Source organism: Triturus cristatus, chromosome 3_2 (genome assembly GCF_964204655.1).
Source record: "Triturus cristatus chromosome 3_2, aTriCri1.1, whole genome shotgun sequence".
Taxonomy (NCBI): domain Eukaryota; kingdom Metazoa; phylum Chordata; class Amphibia; order Caudata; family Salamandridae; genus Triturus; species Triturus cristatus.
Window position 1 is genome coordinate 197,178,609 of NC_140584.1, and position 22,330 is coordinate 197,200,938.

General features: G+C 48.2%; 1 protein-coding gene across 1 annotated transcript in view; it reads left to right on the plus strand.

The window, feature by feature from the left end:
* FAIM (Fas apoptotic inhibitory molecule) overlaps positions 1-22,330 on the plus strand; it is a 108,916-nt gene that overhangs the window by 30,840 nt on the left and 55,746 nt on the right. The window contains exon 2 of the mRNA XM_085647494.1: positions 862-997. Within this exon, the coding sequence (XP_085503620.1) occupies positions 887-997 (111 nt within the window). The 5' untranslated portion in view covers positions 862-886. The remainder of the gene's footprint in view (positions 1-861; positions 998-22,330) is intronic.

Genomic DNA, 22,330 nt, shown 5'->3' on the forward strand with positions numbered 1-22,330 from the left:
ATTATGCTTAAAAAGGGATTGATTTAAGAAACGACTATAGAGGTCACTCAATATGCAAGTGAAGTAACGCATTAACACAAAAGTACCTTCAAAGTGCAAACACGAGGACGACAAGCCATAATATATGGACTCTGTAATATTCATGTTTTATCTGTGTAATTGCAGAACCCACCATTATATTTTGTATTCCTTACAAAACACATGTATTAGTATTGTTCATTTGTTGGTACCTTTTGGAAAATCACATGACTAGCAATGCTCTTTAGTTTTCTACTCCCTGTGGCAAATTTTGTTGTAGTTGATATATCTTTCTCAACGTTATAAAGAAAACACAAATGTGTCATTAGACATAGAAAGTGTGTATTTTTAAAGTTTTGTTTAAAGAATTAACAAGTTATTTAGCTATTGTTTGTGCTCTGTAAAATTTCGTAATATTATTATTTTGGGCTAACAGGATGAAAAACAAATATTACACAGTTCCTGGCAGTCCAAATAATATTGCTTAACAAATATCAAATGGTGGAAATGAACTGCCATCCGCCTATATCCCAGGAATTAAGGGGTCATAACACCATGTTAGAAAAGAGAAACCTTACCTCATATCCTGCCTAAACAAAGGTGTGTGATGTAGTTCAGTGTTGTAACACTTTGTACTTATATTAATCCTATTAGTAGCAACCTGTTCTAAGATTGTAATACAGCTTTCCCTTGCCCGGGTGTCTGGTATTAAGAATGCGACTTATAAAAACATGCTTGTGGATGAATTAGAATAGCTCCTTTTCCTTCTACTGGGATTCTTTTTTTGTATTTTACTGACATTTATTTTGTGTTTTGCTGGGGATGTGGATGTTTTGCTTTTAGATCTCAGTACAGCTACCTGGAGACAATGACAGATCTGGTGGCTGTTTGGGAGGTAGCATTGAGTGACGGTGTCCACAAAATTGAATTTGAGCATGGAACTACTTCAGGAAAACGGGTCGTGTATGTGGATGGAAAGGTAGGCCTTTTACTTTTATTGTGGTACAATGTATTTCTACTTATGTGGGAAATCTCTACTAAAGCGTCCTTGTGCAGATGTACTGGTTTGTTGGAGTCGATTATTCTTAAACAATATCTCTTGTGCTTTCTCACATAAATGTACCTGTATGGATGTATACTTACCTGGTGTACATTAAAAAGTGCAGCTTGGGAAATATGATTTATTAAGCCACTTCTATGCTCATAGGGTTTATATTTGAATATTTATTTTTTAAAACACGGTTTTACACAATTTTTGTTATGAAAGCAGGTGTTGTGAATGAAATGTAGCTTGGGTCAGTATATTGAAATTACTTGGTTCTACAGAGTAGGGCATTTAAAGGAAAGAGCTCAGTTAGGTTAAGTGAGAAAAAAACGAGTATAAATAAAAACATCCAGACAAATGTTACAATTCAGTGGTGAAGAAAGCTCTTTTCTGTGAAGGAGTAGACTGTTTGTTACACCTGAAAGTGCAGGTTAGGAACAATATAAAGGTGTGGAATGTACCGGTTACTCCTGAGGAAATGGTAAAGACGGTGGAAACCAGTCCCAAAAAGCTTTCAGGAAAAGTTAATGAAATGTTTGTAATCACACAATAGGTATTCAGTGATATATTAGTTACATGGGCAAAGCAGAAATGTAAACAATATTTTGGGCAGATGATTGTAAGTGATTTTAAAAAGCTTGGGGATGAGTTGTAAACTTTTTTAAATAGCTCCCTTACCGTGGCCCTTAATCTCTCACTTCCCCCTCAGACGGCAGAACGACTTTAAGGAGATTACCCATTCCAATGGTCTGCAGACTCAATACCTTACCTGGGAGTACGACTGGCTGCCACACCACACGTCACGGCTGCCACCAATTACATTCACTTACTTAAACAAGTGTGCTCAGACATACTCCGATGGAAACACCACCTGATTTCCTGGCTGGGTAGGATAGCAGCCACTAAGATGATGATCCTCCCTAAAATTTTGGACCTGTTCCAGACACTGCCTCTGCGTCCACCCCCGGGTATGATTCCCAAATTGCAAGTGGAAATCATGACCTTTATATGGCAGGGTCGTAAACCTAGAATAAAACGTAGTGTTAGTTTTTTACCACCTAGCGAAGGCGGGCTGGGCATACCGTACTTCCAGCTGTATTTCCAAACGGCGCAACTAAGACACTTGGTGGAATGGAGCTGAATGGAATCAGTGAAACACTGGCTATTCCAAGACAGGGCTGTGGCGGGAACTTTGCTGATGAAGATCTCTTTTTTTAAAGGAAGCCCAGAGGCCCCGTTGCCTCTACGTTTCGGACATCACTAAGACAACCATGTCGACATGGGACCAGACTAACCTTCGCCACAAGCTCACAACGTTTCCATCCCCCTTGACCCTGCTATTCGGCAACCTTGACTTGTAGCCAGGGTTAGGGGAAACAACCTTTCAAGTATGGCGTCAGTCCCAATACCGCTCCATGGGCCACTTTTTCGATGTTCAAGGGGTACTTTTGTTCTCATAAATTAAAGCACACTTTGACATCCCTGAGACAGAGCGCATGCGATACCTGCAGCTTAGACATTGAGTCCTACAGCCACATAATAGAGAGGCGGCTAGTCGCCATCTTACTACTCACGAGAGATGGCTCTTGTTGGAAGTCCTCAGACAAGGGAATAGTCTCCGATTTGTACAAGCTGCTGAATGCCCAAAGCTCACCCACATATCACGCTGGACGTGGTAGATGGGAAAAGGACATTGGGAGACCCCTTGGCAACAAAGAGTGGGAGGGCATATTTTACAGGGCACAACACACGGCCAGCAACATGGCGCTGACTTACACACTCACAAAAGTGACCACGTATTGGTACTACACGCCAGAATGGGTACACAAGATTAATCCCACAGCTAGTGCACTCGGCTGGAGGAACTGCGGGGAAACAGGTACACTGCTCCACTTACTTTGGGACTGCCCCCACATTCAAAACTGGTCACAAGTACTGGATGATATTAATAAACATCTGGAGACACAGATTCTCCGTTTTCCTGCACACATCTTGCTGGGAGTACCAGACCCACTGGCATACCCCCTGAAGTCCAAGAGGGGTCGCCTGATAGGATTGGCGCTGGGCGCAGCCATGCAGAACATTCTCATTCACTGGGGGACCCCACAGGCCCCCACACATACCGGATGGTTGAAACGTCTTTGGCACATTGTGGGCATGGAAAAAATTACACTAACACTCTCTGGTAGGGGCGCATATTTTCAGAAAGCTTGGCTTCCCTTCCTACCTCTACTGACGCAGGAATTCCGCGAGCTCACGTGCCCTAAATACTTACTCCTACTGCGATTGCCAGAAGATGGGGCACCTCCTGCTCTGGGCTAATCTCGAGGTGTGCAGTTCGAATTCGTGCTTGAATCAAAGCAGGGTGGACTGGAAGAGGGGTGGGGGAGGGAGGGGTTGGGGTTTTGTTCTTTTATTTTCCATTTGTTGTCTGTATGTTTTGCAGCAGGGGTTCTGCGTAGCCCCCGAAATCAGCTTACGGCTCACTGACAGTACTTTGGTCCTTTATTGTCTTCTCGCCATTTTGTTGTTTTGTCTTGCATACAACAATAAAACAGATTTAAACCATAAATAGTTCCCTTAATATGCTGTCCAGTGTTTCAAAAAGAATGTGTTGATGGTCGCTGGTCAGTCAAGTGTGAAGGAATCAAATGGGCTAGAAAGTAGCCAAATCCTAACAGCTGGCAGAATTGCATATAGGAAAAGAAATCAACAAGATGGGCTCCAGGACATGAAACTATGAGTTGACGTTATGTTATAGCAGCCTGGAGGAAGCAGGAAAAGACAAGATCGTTTTGGCTCTCATTAAATATGGAACCTTATTTCAGAGTGACAAAGGAGCTGTTAAAGAAACCTTGAACTGCCCAATTGAATAAACTGGTATCCAGCGCAAAGACTTCAATTGAAGCAGAATTTAGTTTATTTTTAATTCACTGGGTTGGCTAATATTGAACAGTCTGCAGAAAGAGACTACACAGCAGGAAACCTCCAAAGTAAAACATTTTCTGTTATCCACTCTTGAAATCCTATCAAAAACCATAGTCTCTTTTGACCACCGTGAATTGGGTGTATGGGGTTAAATCTGAATCATTTTTAACACCCATATTTCCGTCAGTTGTAATTGAAACCGAACAACTCTCCAATTATTGTCAAAACCATCACCTTAGTCTCTTTAGTGTTGTGATTTAGGGAATGGTCACTCAGTCAGTCCTGCAGCTCTCGCATGTGTTCTTGGAAGTGAATGGCTTAAGCACCCTTCTCTCCCCTCTAAATTTAAGGAAGATCCAGACATTGCATTGCTAGTTTAAATGTAGATATGAAAACCATTGCACTGGAAGAAATAGGCCATTAGCTCAACAAAAACATTAAACAGAGTGAATAACAAACCGGAGCGCTACAGTATTTTCCAAGCCAGAATTCTCAATGTGTGTAAAATGTGTCGGTGAAAAAGCTTTGGTGTGATTTCTAAGGGACAATTGATAAAACTGGAATACTTATCTGCAAAGGCCTATATACTAGCAAGGTTCTAGCAGCATGAAGTGGTCAAAAAATGTCAAATGCTATTGACAGGTATAACAATACCAGATGAATTACATTTTTGCCATTGTCATGTGCTGGTTATTCAGCACAGAGAGCATAGGGTCTTGCTATGTTGGTAAAAGCTCAGGTGAAGAGTCCGGACCATTCTTGGATTTCAAGAAGCCACAAAACTGGCCAGTGATCACTGGAAACCTATGTTTACTGTGAGAGGAAGCAATAAAAAACAGGCTGAAGCTCTAAGCATTTGTGCAGTCAGGAGATAGCTTCTTTTTTTTTTTTTTTTGAAAAACCTTTATTGACATTGCAACCAAAGACAAGTATGGGCCTACAACCCTCGGGGCCGGCCGCTAAGCAGTTAAAGTAACAGCAAGCAAATCTTAATCACACGCAGCACCTCGGGAAGCAGATTCTCCATGCTAGTATACTCTAGTCCAGTGAACAGCCCAAAGGGGAAACCAGGATATAAAAGGTTTTCATTTTACAATAAGGGATAGAAGGATCAGGTGCCAATCAAGTTCTCAGCAGCGAAAAATGGCAGGCAGAGTAGTGAACGTCAACAATGAACAGCAATCTATCAAGTCACTGGCGCTGAAACAGGAGGTTCAGGATGTGGAGGAATGTCACGAGCCGTTTGCGCCTGCAGTCCCCTGCCCTAGGACCCAGAAGACATCACGGAAATTGATGCACAAATAAAAAACAATGATTGGCAACGAAGGAAACCTACCGTACTGACCCCAGAAAAGAAAGACAAAGAAGAATAAGAGAAGAAAAAGGAGGCCATAGGAACAAAGTAAAGGACTAAAGAAGCCCCTCCCCCAACCCCCCACCCTGCACCTCTGCAGATGACTACGCCCCCCCCCCTGCAGTGTGCCTGTCGCCCCAGAACCAGACCCGAAATATAGAAGAAACAGAGAAAATGGGGAAAGAGAGGAAACCCCCCCTAACAGAGAAGGGGAGAGAGTAGTAATAAACTGGAGGAGGGCCTTCAATCATGCCCCTGGCTTCTCCCTCCCGCACAATATATTCCTCCCCAAAACAAACAGTAAACAACCAAAATTCGACCATGTCTAAGAGAAATGGGGAGCATTATTCACAGACTACACTATTAGTTATGCCGTGAGAGCACACAACCCCCAAGCCCGCCCGCCTATTAAATGACAACCTCTGAAGGATCAGCCTTATCCTTGGCCACGCTTTGCGAATCCACCAATGCATACCCAGCGACCCATTATCATGTCCAAAGTTACAAGGAAGAGGAGCGTCCAAAGAAGACCAGGAAGGGACACACACATGTAGGGAGGATGTCTCTGAACACCAACACAGTCATCGTCATGGAAGATCACCTTTCCCAGTACTGCCCCAGGGCCTGCGCCGCACACAAGGTCCAGGAAGGAGGAATCAGCCAGAGCAAGCGACCGCTGCGGGAAGATCGCCCGGGTCGCCGGAGGCCGCGCATGGGACAAAGTCACCACCTTCTGCTCAAGTCCAAAATCTCCGGAACAGGCCGACCCCACAGCCAGCCGACCACCCGCTGCCACAGTGTCCGAAATTTCCAGCTGTCCCTTATTCACAGAGGCGGTCACGTTACTTTCCTCCTGTGTAGGGTGAAGCAGATCCTTGTGTACCTGGGGACAGGCAGACCGCAACTGTTCCGACCCTGACGCAATACCATCCAGCTTCCTCCCCAATACCCGGGCGCCGTGAACCAGGGTGGAATGAAGGGCTCCGAGAGCGTCGAGAAGGTCACCGTACCCCAGCACAGCCCCCTGCGCTCGCTCCGCTACGCTCCTCTGCGCCACACACTCCCAATCTTGCTGTGACCCAATGTACAGGATGATAGAGTCCATCCCATCAAGATGGCCGCAGGGCAGGGCCACCCCAGATGGGAACCGGGACTCAGGCACAAGCGCATCAAGTTCCATGGCACTGCAAACAGGGTTCCGGAGGCAGGCACAATATGCATCCAGTGTGTGGTCACAGGTAACAGTCGTTCTCCTCCTGGGCCAGTGCCCGCGAAAACCGGGAGCAGCCCGCGCAAATCGGGACGAGCCACAGGCCGCGTCCGATCAGTTCACTGGCGAGGGCCCAGACAATCGCCGAAAGACCCTGGAATCGTCACCCCGGGTATGCACCCACTACGCCACGCTCGATGGTAGGAGCGACCACAGCGAGATTTAGGCCAATATTCGCTCCGCTTCGGTATTCCGACTCCACCCGGTCACCAATGGCCGCTGTTGTTGAACTGCCGCCCGGCCATGTTGTCCACCCGAGGTCACGGCTCCAGGGCTGCACAGGCCGCAAACTTCAAATGAACATTTCTCAGGCGGTACCGCCGCCAGAAACTTCAGGATCACACGATCGGTTGCCGCTCTCAATCACCAACACGGGCATGTAGCGCAGGCTGAGGATCACATGCAGGATATCTGTGCGGGATGTGGAGGTTCACGGAGCCGGGAGCCTACGCTGCCGTCCCGGTCGCCATCTTGGCTCCTCCTCCAGGAGATAGCTTCTTGAACCACTGTATGATTAAAGGAGTCTTGAACGTAACCATTCCCGATCAAAACCTATTCCCTTATGATATTACCTCAGTAATTGATGGCGCCCTCCTCATTAGATATGAATGTTTCACCAAGGTCCCAGGAATATGCATGTAATCGGAGAAGGAGCGGTCTCTCTGCAACTTTTAAATGCTCCATGACCTGCTGTATGACCGTCTGCATTCCATAGGTCTCTATTCAGTGCCGACACTCTAGTAGACCCTGTGCCGCCACCCCCCTTGCCTTTTCCCAACCCAAGAGTTTATCCCTTTGAATATTTCTAAGGTTGCAACCTGGAGTTAGTGAAGAACTACTTAAAGCTGCTTAGGGAAAGTATAAGATACACTTGGTCCTCGAGTTTGCAGTCCCGTGTGTCCATGTTGGGGACCTCAAATAAAGCCCTGGGCTCTACAAACCCCTTGGCATAATAACTATATATATTTTTTTGTTGAAAACTTTATTTAAGTTGACATAACGTTACAAACAGTAACCAACAACACAAGCCAGCAATATTACATCCTCATTACATCTGTGGTACATGCCAATGCAGTCGCTTATATACATCCATAGCTGTGGGTGTTCCTGTCATCGTGGTCGACCTTCACTTAAAGAACCCATCCGCGCAGGGCCAGACCGGACCTGTCAATGCCCCCACCTAGTAATAACTATCATCGGGCCCGGGCTCTCCATTGCCAATTGGGTGACGGCTAATCAAAGTGACCGCCCAGAGTCTCTCCCCTCATTCCCAGGCGAATCACCCCCCCCTCCCCACGCCCCACGGGGCACACACCGAACCCCCCACACTCACTCATCCAGTGCAGCCTCTATCTCTCGTTGCTCCTGAGCCCACCGCACAAATGGTTCCCAGATGTCCCGCGGACGAGAGGTGGATGGCATCAGGTCCCAGAATACGCTCAGCTGCACATGACCATAAGTTACGTCTGCCAGCCATTCCTTCACCGAGGGCACCCGGCTTCTACCCCAGTGTATTGCCACCTGTCGTTTAGCAAACAGAAGAAGCATGGCATGTAGTTTACGTTCTTTAGGTGGCGTGTTCTTGACATATCCCAGTATCCCCACCTCAGGGGAAGGAGCATCAGTGCGGCCCAACATCTGATTGACTAACGCAAACTGACCTGGGACCAAAATTCCGTAAGTTTGGGGCAGGACCACGCCATATGCAAGAAAGAGGCAGGTTCACCCCCGCACCTCCAACAGCCGACATCCTCCCTCAAGCCCATTCTATGTAAAGCAATCGGTGTTCTATAGAATCTATGCAAATACTTGAAATGTATAAGCCTCAATTTATAGTTTGGGGAGAGCTCAGCTAGCTGTCCACAGCAGAAGGTCCACTGCTCTTCCGACAGGGGAGAGCCAAGCTCTTCATTCCAGTGCTGGAGGGACTGAGGTCGCACCACCTGCGCTTCATTCTGCATGGATTTATAGAGTCTAGTGACTAATCTCCGAGGAGACGGGGAACCCACCACGCCCTCCAATGCCTGGAACACTGGGGGGGCCGCCGGAAAGTCCTCGCTCAACGCCCGGCACGTCTCCCACAGCCTGTGATATAAAAACAATTCAGAAAAATGCACCGCCTGCCCCTCCGCTGCCACCGGCGGCTGCATGAAGGTATTATCCGGAAAGAGATCCGCGAACGTATGCAGGTGCATCTTACGCAGCAGAGGCGGGCTAATTCCGTCTTGGATACAAGGCAATAGCGGGTTGCGCTGCAGGGACAAAGACGGGGCGTACAGGAGTGGCACTCCCGCCCTGTGTCTAAGTTCCACCCAGACCCAGCGCAGCATCTCCGCAGTGTCCACATCTCCTCGGGGGCGGCGCGCTTTTGCACAAATGGCCACTCTGAGCGGGACCGGCGCTACAGTGTCCGGCTCTACAGCCACATGCGGCTGGAAAGGTGTCGGATTTACCCAAAAGTGCAAAAATTGGGCCTGTGCGCACAGGGCATATAAGCGCATGTCTGGCGCTCCCAGCCCACCCTGCGTTAACGGCAAAGTCAGCACGTCCCAGGATGCGCGCGCCTGGCCACCAGCCCACACCAGCGCGATCAAATGCGATCGTAGTGTGGCGAAAAACTGCGACGTCAAAGGAATTGGTATATTCGCAAATAAATATAAAAATTTAGGTAAAACCACCATTTTGACCAGGGCTATCCTGTTAGTGACAGGGGCAGCCGCACCCATATCTTTATCCTGTCCTCCAGCCACGCGACTACCCTCGCAAAATTGAGAGTCCAAATGTCCTGAGGCACACGACTCACCCATATGCCGAGGTATTTAACAGCGTCCAATTCCCACCTTAAGGGGTATTCCGACAGCATCCTCGGGGTACTCTCCGTCAATGGGAAGACCACCGATTTGGACCAATTGATCGCTATACCGGCCAGTCCTTCAAAGCGAATGAATTCTCGCAGTACCACGTCCAGGTTTTCTTCGGGCTTAGTGAGATAGAGTGTTACATCGTCTGCATAGAGCGATATCAGCAGACTGCGCGCGCTAAGGCCAATTCCACGCGCCGTGTGATGCTGTCGAATACGAGCCGCTAGCGGCTCCATCGCAATTGCGAAGAGGAGCGGGGACAGCGGGCATCCCTGACGCGTACCCCACGAGATCGGAAACGGGTCCGAGATCATACCGTTCACCCTAACTCTGGCACAAGGCATAGTATAGAGCAGGCGGATTTTGTTGATTATTAGCTGGCTAAAACCAATACGATTTAGTATTGCAAACAGATATGGCCATTCTAAAGTATCAAAAGCTTTGGTGGCATCCAAGAATACCACCGCAGCATGTACATCCGGATGTAAGTAATGCAGGATGGAAAAGATCGTACGGAGATTATGCGACGTTGACAGCCCTGGGATAAACCCAGACTGGTCCGGTAAAGCTATCAGGGGCAGCATTGGTTGTATTCTATTAGCAAGCAGTTTGGTCAGTATTTTCACATCCACATTGATTAGGGAGAGAGGCCTGTAAGAGTCCATCTCTTCTTTTGGTTTTTCCGGTTTCAACAGGGTAATAATCGACGCTTCACGCATCGTTTTGGGAAGCATTCCCACCTGCAACGCCTCCTCATACACCGCCAACAGCCGGGGAGCCAGTTCCTCCGCGTATGTCTTGTAGAAGGCCGTGGTCAGGCCGTCCGGGCCAGGGGCCTTGTCAAGGGGTAAACTTTTGATCGCTTGGGCCACATCTGCGGCCGTTATCGGGAGATCCATATATTCTCTATGTTTATTATTGAACCAGACCAGTGCTATGGATTCTAGAAAGGAGTCCAGCCCTTCCGGGCATCCCCCCTGGGTGGCAGTGTACAAACCGGAATAAAAGCCCGAGAAGGCATGCAGGATGTCCTCTCGTCCCCTGATCGGGACCCTGGTTGGCGAGCGCAGTTCATGGACAAATGTCGCAGACCTGGACGGCCTTATCAGATTCGCCAGGGTGCGCCCCGGCCTATCTCCCTCCCCGTATCTCCTGGCCTCTGCGTGTTTACCCAGAAACTTAACTTCCCGCTGTGCCTCCGCATCATACTCTAATAGCTTAGTCTTTAGTAAACCCAGGATGTCCGGGGTGTTTGCGGCATAAAAGCGGCTCTCCAGGTCTTTAATGTCTGTTTCCAGCGATGCAAGCGTACCTCTTATAGCTTTCAGCACCCCGGCCTGTCGCGCAATACACTTTCCACGAATCACCACTTTAAAGGCCTCCCACAGGGATGCCTTAGTGTCCACCGAGCCTGTATTCAGCGCAAAATAGTCAATAATGTCCTCCCTTATCTCCTCCTTAAACACCTCATTTAGCAGTGCATGTCTCGGCAAGCGCCATGAGAAGCCGCGTGGAGGCAGACCAGGCAGCGACAGTCTCAACAGGCAGGGCGCATGGTCCGAGAGCGAGCGTGGCATGTGCTCGTCCTCTACCGTCCACAAAGCCGCGTCTCTAGAGAGTAGCCAATAGTCTAAACGGGACCAGGCACAGCGGTGATCAGTGATGCAGGTACCCTCCCTCAGCCCACCATGCCGAGCCCTCCACACATCAACCAGGCCCTCCTCCTCAACAATCGCCCCCAGAGCAGCACCTGCCGCAGGGTGTAGGCTGCGGACGGCACCCTGTCTATCCAGAACGTCATCTAACACTGCATTAAAATCCCCCCCCAGAGAATGGTGTTGCATCCAGCCTCCCGCACCCTCACCCAGACGTCCTGAAAGAAACCAGGGGAGTCTACATTCGGGCCGTAGACAGCCACAATTGTCACCAGTAGGCCACATAAAAGTCCCCGGACTAAGACATATCGGCCCTCAGGGTCACAGTGCGTCAGCTCTTCCCGCCAATCCAACCCACGTCTAACTAAAATGGCCACCCCTCGGGCGTAAGTTGAGTACGTTGCAGAGTACACATGGCCCCAGCGGGCATGGCGGAGCCGGGGAGACGATGAGGAACCCAGATGCGTCTCCTGGAGGAGGCATATGTCTACATTGTGACGGACTAGATAGGCATGCACTAGCCTGGCCTTTCTACAGTCATTCAGACCCCGCACATTCCATGTCACACAGCTTAAGACATTAGGAAACTTTTGGGTCATGTCTATAGCAAAACGATACACCCATTATCATCCACATTTCCTATGCATGATAGCGACCACATAGCAGATTACATGTAAGCTGGAACCAATTACCAAACAAAAACATCCCACCTTCCACCCCCCGCCCACTCCAACCCCCAAACAGGTCGTGTATTGCCCACCCTAGAATCAAGAACATCCAACAGAGTTGGGAACCTTCCCATGGGGACGTGCCGAAGCCAGCTTCTTACCCCGGTTAGAACAGGGTGGCCAGAAAATCTGCAGGCAATCTGGCCCGCTGAGACCACATTTACAAGGAAAGGGTGTATGGCAGCGCGGTAAGAACTTATAGGAAAGAAAGCAGTCGTCCACAAACCATTAGCACCAATGTTAGCAAGCGGCAGGGGCAGTTAAAGTACTTCCCATTAATACAATACCCACATCAATCATTGTCACTCAGGTTTCCAGCTGCCATCTCCGCTCCCCCCGTCTGCCGTTTTTGCTTCTTTCCGCCCACATGTTTGGCAAACTTCATCGCCGCCTTGGCATCCGCGAAGAAGTGTGTGGTGCCTTCAAATGTCACCTTGAGCTTCGCCGGGTACAGCAACAAGTACGGGACCTGCGCCTGAAGGAGAAGTCTCTTGGCCGGTGTGAACTCCCTCCGCGCCGCCTGCACAGCTGGAGTAAAATCCGGATAAAAGGAAATTGCATTTCCCTGGTGTATGATCTTTCCTCTCTCTCTCGCAAGTCTGAGGATAATGTCTCTATCCTGATAGTTAAGGAGCTTAGCGATAATGGGCCTCGGAGGTGCCCCAACCGGCGGCTTTTGGCCCAGCGACCTATGTGCCCTCTCCACTACAAAGACCGTGGAAAGGTGCAGGTCAAACAGTTTGTGCAGCAGTTCGGTAATGTACGTCTCCATTTTGGAGATTGCGGTCGTCTCCGGTATCCCCGTGACGCGGAGGTTGCTTCGCCGCGACCGAGCTTCTAAATCATCATTCTTCGCTCTGATGACGCTCAGCAGCCTGTCCATGTGTAAGAGCTGTTCCTTAGTCTCGACCTGAAACTCGTGGAAATCTGCAGCACGGCCGTCCAGTGAGTCCAGACGCGTTTCGTGTGTGGTAACCTGCGCCTTGACCGACTCGAGCTGTGATGTGAGGGTGTCCAGCTTAGTATCGATGTTTCGGAGGCTGGACCTCATCTCAAGCATTAGGGTCCTCAGATCCTCCCCTTGATCCTCCACCACCTGGTCCTGCCTGCTCTCCGCCTGCACATCTGTTCCTGCGTCCATCTGCCGCGTCGCCCACTTACTGTCAAAGGTAATCTTCGACTGCTTGGCGTCGTGCTTCCCAATGGCAGCCGCCGCGGAGTCCGTACTCGAATCACCAGACGGAGGGCGGCCCTCCCAGCCAAAGAACAAGGCCTCACGCTCCCCGCTACAGAATCACGAGTATGTGCCAGTCACGTTCAGGACCAAAGTGGGTGGGACTGCCGTCCGGTCGTGCCCCGGGGTCAGAGCAACAGCTCCCTCGCATATGCCGGCAGTCCTCGGGCCGCCCACCGCTCCAGCGTCCCTCTCACTGCAGCTCGGTGAAAGCTTCCCAGTTTAAGCAGCTCGCCAACCGCCGTCTCTTACAGGCTTCGTATGCTGGCAGACTCCTTCACGCTGCCCCTGGTCCCTCGGCACCCCCCGCACCCATGGGTCACACCTCACCTCCACACAGTGCCACAAGCGCCGTTGTAGGCTCACGACCTAGCAGCACATGTTCTCGCCGCCTCCGCACGTCAACAGGCCGCTCATCCCATCCTCCAGTGTTCGTCTTCCCCAGATACCGCTTCTCAGTAGCTGCGGTCGCTCACCGCGCCAGCCTGTCAATACGCGGGCCTCCCCGCTATGCAGATGCGGATGGTAGCACCTCTTCGAGGCTCCCCAGAACACCAGGGGAGTAGTACACACGGTCCCCTCCTCCTCCGGGCCGCTTCCCAGCTTAGGCTCTCTTTCACCTCCTCCACTCGGGACGCTCACCTCACCGAGCGCCGATCAGCTGCCTCAGTACTGCCCTCAATCGGCACCACAGTCCGGTCTGGCATCTACGGCGCCGGCAGCCGCCTGTCCCTCGCCGCATCCAGTTTCCAGGCTCCCAGCGAGCTGCCAGTCAGAGAGGCCGGGCCTTCAGCCACACGGGCGCCCCGGCCTCAAGGTACGCAGCGCTGCCTCCAGGTCTCGGCAGCGGCAGCCTTCCACACCGCTGCGGCTGTCGTAGGGCCGTATCTCCGCCGTTAGAGCCCCCCGGACGCCAAAATTTCGCCTTCGTGTGCCGCGCTACATGCGCTTTCGCCTCCGCAGGTCTCGGCGGTCACAGCACGCCCAAAAGTGCAGGATTAATTACAGGATCGGATTCCGGCCGGCGGAGCTCGCTTAGATGGTGGCCATTCCGCAGCTCGGCAAGCCACGCCCCCCCTCGCATTATAACTATTTTTAACATTCAGGGTAGGGGCTTATCTGTATCGAGGAGCATGGTATTTATATAGTGTATTTCTATATAAATGTTATTGATTTTAAAGAATGTATGTTTTAAAGACTGTGTCTAAACATTAATTAAGTATGAACTGAACTGTACCTAGGCGCAAAGGAACCCATGGGAGATAAAATGGAAAATATCACTTTTGGGACAATCCCACCCCCTTTATTTTTTTTGTTGCCATCATTTTTTTTGATGGACCTGCACAAAACTTCCCATCAACAATCGAAAGTGTGTACTTTTTTGGAAAGTTTTGTGCAGATTTGTCAACAGTTCAAAATGATTAGCAAAACAAGTAATGCCTTTGCAATTTAAAGTCTCACCTTTCCACAACCACACATGCACTATCACTGCCTGTTAATATACCTGGGAGAACCCATTTTCGAGATTGTCATTTCATGCTTAAAAAATATGCAGGCCGCAGGCAATTTAAAACCAGCATTTGCAATGCAATAGGTCTCGCAGTAGCAAAGTTTAAAGTTGTTGGTATTGTAAATGGCATTGTTTTTTTCTATTTTGTTCTAAAAGCAATACATATGTACAAGGTTAATTATAATGTTAGTATGTGATCGTGGGGCAAATGTGTTATAGGAAATACAGTCTATGCACGTGGGATAAGACGCTATCAACTACTGCCACTCCTTATAGCCATGGATTAATATGATGTTTTGCCAAGTGTGTTTTCTGTTGCAGAACATACCATGATTGCCAATCGATGCTTTGTGGTGAATACTTCATTTCCCCTAACTTGAAAGAATCTGTTGGTGAGAGTTGCGTGCTTTCCAACATATACACCGTTAGGAATGGGGAACGACGTTCATATTAGTTTTTAGTCACTGATTGTTAGGAGACATTGCTCTGTTTTGCTGTCTTGAGGGTAATGTCATCCAAAACAAGACGTCGATATTTTTCGATATGGGATCTTAATTCACTTTCCCAGTCTGGCGTCAAGTTTCGTGTCATAAACTACCTACCCACTGCCTGGCAAAAAACGTGTCTTCTTCACATGTCGCATTAAAGAATCACAGGGAATGGCAGGAAATAAAATTACGGCCCACTGTGGTATCGGTTCACATTTAAAGGAGGAAATGTACATGCGTGTGTTAAGTGTTCTGTGCGAAAGGCAGTCCACAGAGGACGATATCTGTGTACTGTTAAAAAGTCTGAGAGGCAAAGGGTACATACTCAATCAATAGCACTCACGGTTTAGTATACCACCCTATACTGGCCGTGCAATTAGCCTATAAAGATACTCAGACACAGAATTTTGAAGACTGCATTGCAGCCCGGTTAGTTCATGGGTCAGCTGCATAAGTCTCTTACTGTTACTGTTTACAGACAGCCAGTGGCAGACCATTTGCTCTGCATTCCTGTATCGAGCTTTATGGCGAGGGCATCATAAACTACCAGCACAGCCATCCATCTCCGACCACCTGGCTGCGCTGGGTGGTAGGCGTAACCTGGAGCCCCGTGACTGATTGGAAGGGAGGGGGGAGAGCAGACAGAGTGGGATGAAGGGGAGACAAGACCGTGAAAGCAAGAGCGCTGGGCTGATACAAAGACCTCCTAGTAAGAGCCCATGCGTGCAGTTCTTCCCGAGACCAGAACCAGTCCACGATCGGGGCACAGACTGCCTCCACCACCAATGTGCACACGCACCAGCTTAAGACCCCCTTCAGCTTGCAACCTTTGTTAGGCACAGACAAAGAAACAGCGAGGTGCCCCAAAACTAAAAAGAATAAGGAGGGGAAAGAGAGAACAAAAAGCAGGAGGGGGGTTTAATGGAGGGAAAAAAGAAGGCAGTGATGAGACGGATGGAGAGAGGCCCCAGGTGTTTAAAAGATCATTTACTTGTTAATGAGGCTTTTGTTGTGTTTTCACCCTGTCTTAGAGCCACTCTCCCTATGGCTGGAAGAGTTAGCCCTCCCCCCCGGAAATTTGGCTCTAGTTGCCTGTACCTGTACCTATATACACACACCACCACTTCCCTCCCCATTGCACACACACCTCTCACACTTCCTTCTTCTCCACACACACTTCTTTACACACTCCCACCTTGCTCTCTTCCCCCACACACACTCACTCTCCTTTTCCCTCCTGCATGAATACATGCGCACTGCCCCTCCCCTAACGCAGGCACAAACAGCTCCAATCCACAGTTTGTGACTTGCTGTTCACACGTGCAGGGGAGGGAGGGGGGAGTCTAGAAGAGGGGCGGGAGGAAGGAAGGGAAAGGAGATGCACGAATTGAGATAAACTGGAGAGAATGCAAAATTACGGATGAGGGGTAGCGAGAGACGGGTTTGTGAATGAGGCGCTGGGCACCGTGACGCGACGTATGCGAGTCTGAGAAAATGGGAAGAGGGAAAGGAAAAGGGAGAAAGATATAGAGCGTCACGGAAAGGAAGTTGGAATAAGGCATAGAGACTTGAGACAGGTACTAGAGAGGGGAGAATAGGTAATGTAGGTAAGAGCGGGAATATTGATACCAGAGATGGAAGGTAGAACAAAATAAAATGTAGAAAAGAGAGGTTCTGTATAGTGGTTCTGATGACGTTGCTTACAAGGGCCCCACAGAGGGCAGGAAGATGGTAGGGCGGGGGAATGGAGTGAGGAGAGAGAGAAAAGGAAGGAACTCAGTCATGAGAGGGTACGCGTGACTGAAGGAGAGATATATATGTAGATAGGGTATTAAACACAGAAAACAATGGAACGTAGAAATGAGAGAGGGAAATGGAGAGGAGTGATAGAAGGAAGGAAGAGAAGAGGGGGAGAAGCGCCCGAGGGTGAGGCGCGAGTACACAAAGCAGGCATTCATGTGAGTGAAGAACCCGCCATCCCCATCAGTAATGCTTACACCCTCCCACCCTGCTCTCTTCCCCCACACACACACTCACACTCCTTTTCCCTCCTGTACAAATGCATACAAACTGCCATTAATACCAGACTACGCGTACTGGGAGGGATGAAGTGCCTTTAACCAGGGAGAGAGGATAGAACAGAGGCGTAGTCTTAATTCAGTCACAGGGAGAGTCAGTCGCATAGAAAGAGTGAAACCGTAACAAGTGCATGTGTTTTTTCAGACTCACATTTAAAGAGCGATGCAGCAAGTACTCCAGACTGTGTGAACGGTCAGACTGGCACAGAATCCGTACTGCACGAACTATGCTGGGAGTGCACTATTTGGCACTGCGGGGTGGAAGTGTGAAATGTTGCAGGGATTGTTGGACAGGGCGCGGGTGAGAGCAGCGGGATGGGGGTGCAGGAAGCTCAGTTTGGGAGTTGTGCAAGTTTGGATTGGGCGCAGGAACGCAAGGTAGTTGCGCGACAAAATAGCGGTAGATGGCGGGTTGTGGGGGGAGGGCCGAGGATCAGACCGGCCGACTTTGGAGCAGGGGAGGGAAGATGGGTTCCATTGGACGTTCCCCCACATCCGGGGGGAGGAGACGCGGGGAGTTGCAGTACCGGGCACTGTGGGGCATAGCAACCGGAGAGCATGGGTTGGCGCCAATTTTATTTGATGCATATTGTATGGCGCAGACTTTGCCCGGGGTTGACAGAACGCCGTACAATAGAACCGGTGGCGTTGCAGGAGGAGTATTTATGAATTAAGGTGTTACAGAAGTAAACAGGGGACAAGAAAAGGAAAAGTAAAACCATGGAGGATATGGGCAAAAAAATAACGGGTGGTGCGCGCGCGCGCCACAGCGAGCTGTGGTTTCAATTATTGCGCCCGTGTCTGGGCACGATAATTGAAACCACATGGCCTATTGGTGTCTATTACGCGCACCACGTAATAGACACCAATAGGTCATGGGCGGGGCAATGCGCCCGCCTTTGGCCAATTGCGTTCAGTCTTTTATAAAAAGACGCACGCAAAGGCCAATCGGGTAGCACAAAAGGAAAAGCACAGGCACGAGTGTGTGCGATTCCTAGGTCAGCTACCCAAACCCCGTTTTTCCCTTACTAAATGTCTTGCGCTGCGCGAGCAGTGCTGCGCAATGCAACGCTAGGCGTGAGACATAAATATGCATTTTATGATTTTGTTTTTTATCAAATAGTAAATGCCAGTCATCCTGAACATTTTTTTAAATATTTTGAGTGAAATAATTTATAGTGGTATTCTAACCAAAGTAGAGCACCAGACAGTTGTCTTTCTCCCACCTGATGCTAATTCTGAATTATGTTCTACTTCTCTGCTATTGGCTGGAGAGTGTTGAAGTTTTAGTTTTCAGTGTTTTTTTAATTTAAAGAAGTAACAACTTTGATGACAAGATTACCTCATGATAGATACAAATTATTATTTATTATAAGACCCTATGTACTAATCTCCTCTCGTAGAACCCCTTCCATCCCCATCCCTCCCACTAGCAATTTGCTACCCAATTAACTGCTTCATCTTGGATTATACATGCCAAGCTTACACTACAGTGTACCTAAAGGACTTCTACAAACAGTGTCATAGTGGACTTACAATTGCTTCTACCAGTCTTGATGCATCCCATTAAGCCCAATGTCCTGAAATGTTCAGTACACACAGCCCTCTGGGACGATTTGGTTACCGATAGTGTTTGGGTATGTATGTAATCACTGCTTTCAGTGAGCTCTGAATAATTCCTTCCAAGTGGATCAGACCCTAGTGTCTCCATTGCCAGTAGCGTGCATACTCTTTGAAGCCAAACTTCTTCTATAGGAAATCTATGTGGTCTGTCACGATGCCACCGAAAGTGAGAGATAGTTTTGCCTAGTGTAGAATATGCTCTAATGCTTTACAGGTGTGTCTAGGATCGTATTAATATGAGAAGTTGTATGTGATGTGTTAGTCTGTTCTTGAATGGTTTGCTCAAATTCTTTTAGGTTTCTGAAGGTCACCTGTTTTACTTATGCGTCTGTTACGCAATGTCTTAACTGGAAATAGTTTAACTTAGCTGTGCAGCAGGTTAAAATATGCCTACTCTTGTTGAAAGGATTTCAGATCTTGTGGAACAGTTTTCTTGACTTTTTCCATTTGCGGAATGCACCCCTGGGGATCCTTGTGATTACTAAATAAACGAGTATTTAAGGGAAGTGTAACTCGTTAAGCTTCATCTTACTCCTATTGTATCCCAGACTCCCTAAGTGGTGATACCTAGTGGTGAAAGATAGTTTCAATCGCGCTCTTGTCACTCTCAACCATTGGCTCTCCAATTAGGAGTATTTTTACTCATGACTCATTAGTCATGTGCATTACGCATGGTGCTTTGAAGCACCAACCTTTTTCAGGGATATCCCATGACCTTTAAAAGAAGTATTGCAAATGAGCTACCTAATAGTGATGAAAGATTTGCAGGATACCAATTCTTCCACGTCCCCCCTTCCCCCCACAATCTCCCCCAGATACCACAGTTTTCTTGAAGCCAGTTAAGCCTAGTCTTCTTCCCCCCCCCCCCCACAGGGTGTGGGGAACACAGGCTTCCTCTAGCTTCACATCAGTTATGTCAGTTCTTTGAAAGGGAGCAAGATCTTGAAATTCTTAAATGACCTTTGGCAGAACTGTTGATTTGGCGACCACTGTTCCTCCTGCCTATAAGATGATATGGTTCTTCCAGCTCATACAATTAATTTTAACTCTCATGTACAAGGTGCACAGATGGAGCATGCCTACGACTAACAAATGAGCAGGCCTCCCCAACTGAAACATACAGATATTGCATGGCAGTTGAAGGCCCTGGGCTGGCTGTGCACCCAATTCTGTAAGTAGACAGTTTTGGAAACATAGCTGCATGGGAAAGAAGAGCTCAAAGAGAACTGCCCCTGAGGTTTAGTGCCAATTAGAGTGCCATCCCTCCATCCCAAACCTCATAGAATATTGAACCTTTTTTTAAGGTATCTTTCTATTGATTTTATATTCAGCAACATAAGGCATGTTCATGCAACTAATGCTCCCTGATGCACCCGTGGGCCATTAGAAATAGGAAGCCAAACTCTATATTAATGAACGCAAATAGTGGAGTTGAATGCCATTGCCAGGTCATTCCAAGTTTTATTGACGTTTGCCATCCTCATGCAAGTCCAGGGCAAAATTAAAGGACAAGTCCAATCGCAAACATTAGGAATTCTAATGCGGCTTCTCACCTGAGCACCGCTCCTACACCAGGGAGAAGTCCCATAGTTACTACTCTGACTTTGACATCCAATTCACCTCGAATTTCTTGGGCCATCTCTGTCTCCGCAGCAGATTGCAGCCTTCTAGGAGTCCATGCTGAAACTTTCCAAAATTGTTTTTTGATCCCCCCTGGCACAATTTTGAGTCCCCTGGATTCTTCGGAACATCAGTTTGATCTTCCCCTAGTGCTGACGGATCCCGTTCGGTTTCAGCTTGTTCCGCCACCAGTGCCAAGGTGTGATTTGACCCACTTGCCATATGCTATGCCAGTTGATTCTGTGCTGGCATCGGTTCTAGTTCTGGTGACTTCATTTCTGGACCCTGCCATTACTCCATTGATAGATCTAGAGCTACCATCAGCAAGGGTACATTATATATCATGCTATTAAATACCCTGAGCACAATCGCAAGTTGAGGATGACTCTCCTCCAGTTCCCCTGCCTCGATGACAGTATTTGAGGAGGTCATCTTTGGCTTTGACTCCAAAGCTCAATGGGGTCTGAAGCATGTTCCTTATAACGAGGAGATTGAGGTAGATTATTTTCTCCCCTATAATTTCACTAATGGTGGTTTATAGCTTGCCCTCCAAAATGCCAGTGACCTACACACATCTCCTGAAACCGAATTAATTTAATGTTTAAATTTCTTTTTATTATTATTATGAATTTTTGAACATTACAAGACAGCCAATATGCATATTATACATCTCCACTTGTATAGTATCGTTTGACATTTTAATGCATTCATGGCATTTTACAGTTTTGTCATTGTCACTATATTGTATGTCCAATATGCAGTGAAATGACATAATGTCTAGATGATAAAACGGAAAAAAGGAAAAAGGTAAGAACAGAAAGAAAATCTCAACTGGAACTACTATATACAATTATTTTGAGTAAGCTCAAGCCTCTATCCATAATGTCAACCCAACAAGGAGTCCAAGAAAATGGACTCCATAGGCAGTATTTATTCCGGCTAGCTTGGCATTCTGTACATGGAACAGTGTGTTTCTCCTGGGCCTTTACACCCTTGTCTTCTGGCATACAGCAAGTGAGATTATCCCTATCCTCCCGGACGCTTTCCAGAATTAATTTACCCAGACTACTCAAGAAGGCCAGGATTTAATGAGAGACATTCTGAGGTTTGACTTGGATACTATGGACCTTGTTGCCCCGGTTATGGGCACCAGTGTTGTGATTCAATGCCATGGTTGTATATGCACCACTAGATTTTCCTTGAACTTACAAGCTTTTCTAATGGATATGCCCTTTGATGGGATCTGACTTCTTGGTGAGATGGTAGATTCTGCACTACAGAGCTTCAAGAATAGCAGGGCTATGACTTTTTTTCTGGGGCTAGTCTTCCCTGTTCGCCAGTTCCACCAGCAATATCTACCAATCTGTGGATACTCGAGGGGCTATGCTTACTGCCAGAGACAACGCTTGCACCCTGTCTAACAGTCAGCCCAGTCCTTTTGTGGGTGCAAGGGCAGAGGTGGTGCTAGGGGGTGAGGTTACCAACAGGTGCGCCTATCCTCCTCCTGCTCTTCACCGGCTGCAACTAAGCCACTTTAGTTCCTCCTGCCATCTGAGACCAGTAGGAGGCATAATTGAACACTGCCTCTGTGGCTGGCATGCAATTACTTTTGTACTTCAAATTTTTCAGTTTTCTTATGCTCTCCCTTTGTTAAATGCTCCACCCATCCATCCTAAAAACCCTCTACCAGCTTTGATGGCTGACAGTTTTTGGACTCCTGGCTTATACATTGTGCTGCTCCCTCATGCCTTTATGCGGGTTCTTCAGTGGTAGCTCTGCCTTTAATGGGCCCAGCAATGGGTGGCCTTTTGGAAAATACCCATATTTTGAATGAGGTGACCTAGGATCTCCAGTTCTAGATGACGGATGCCCACGTGGTCTGCAGCAGATTGTTCCTCTAATCACAACTACATTTTAC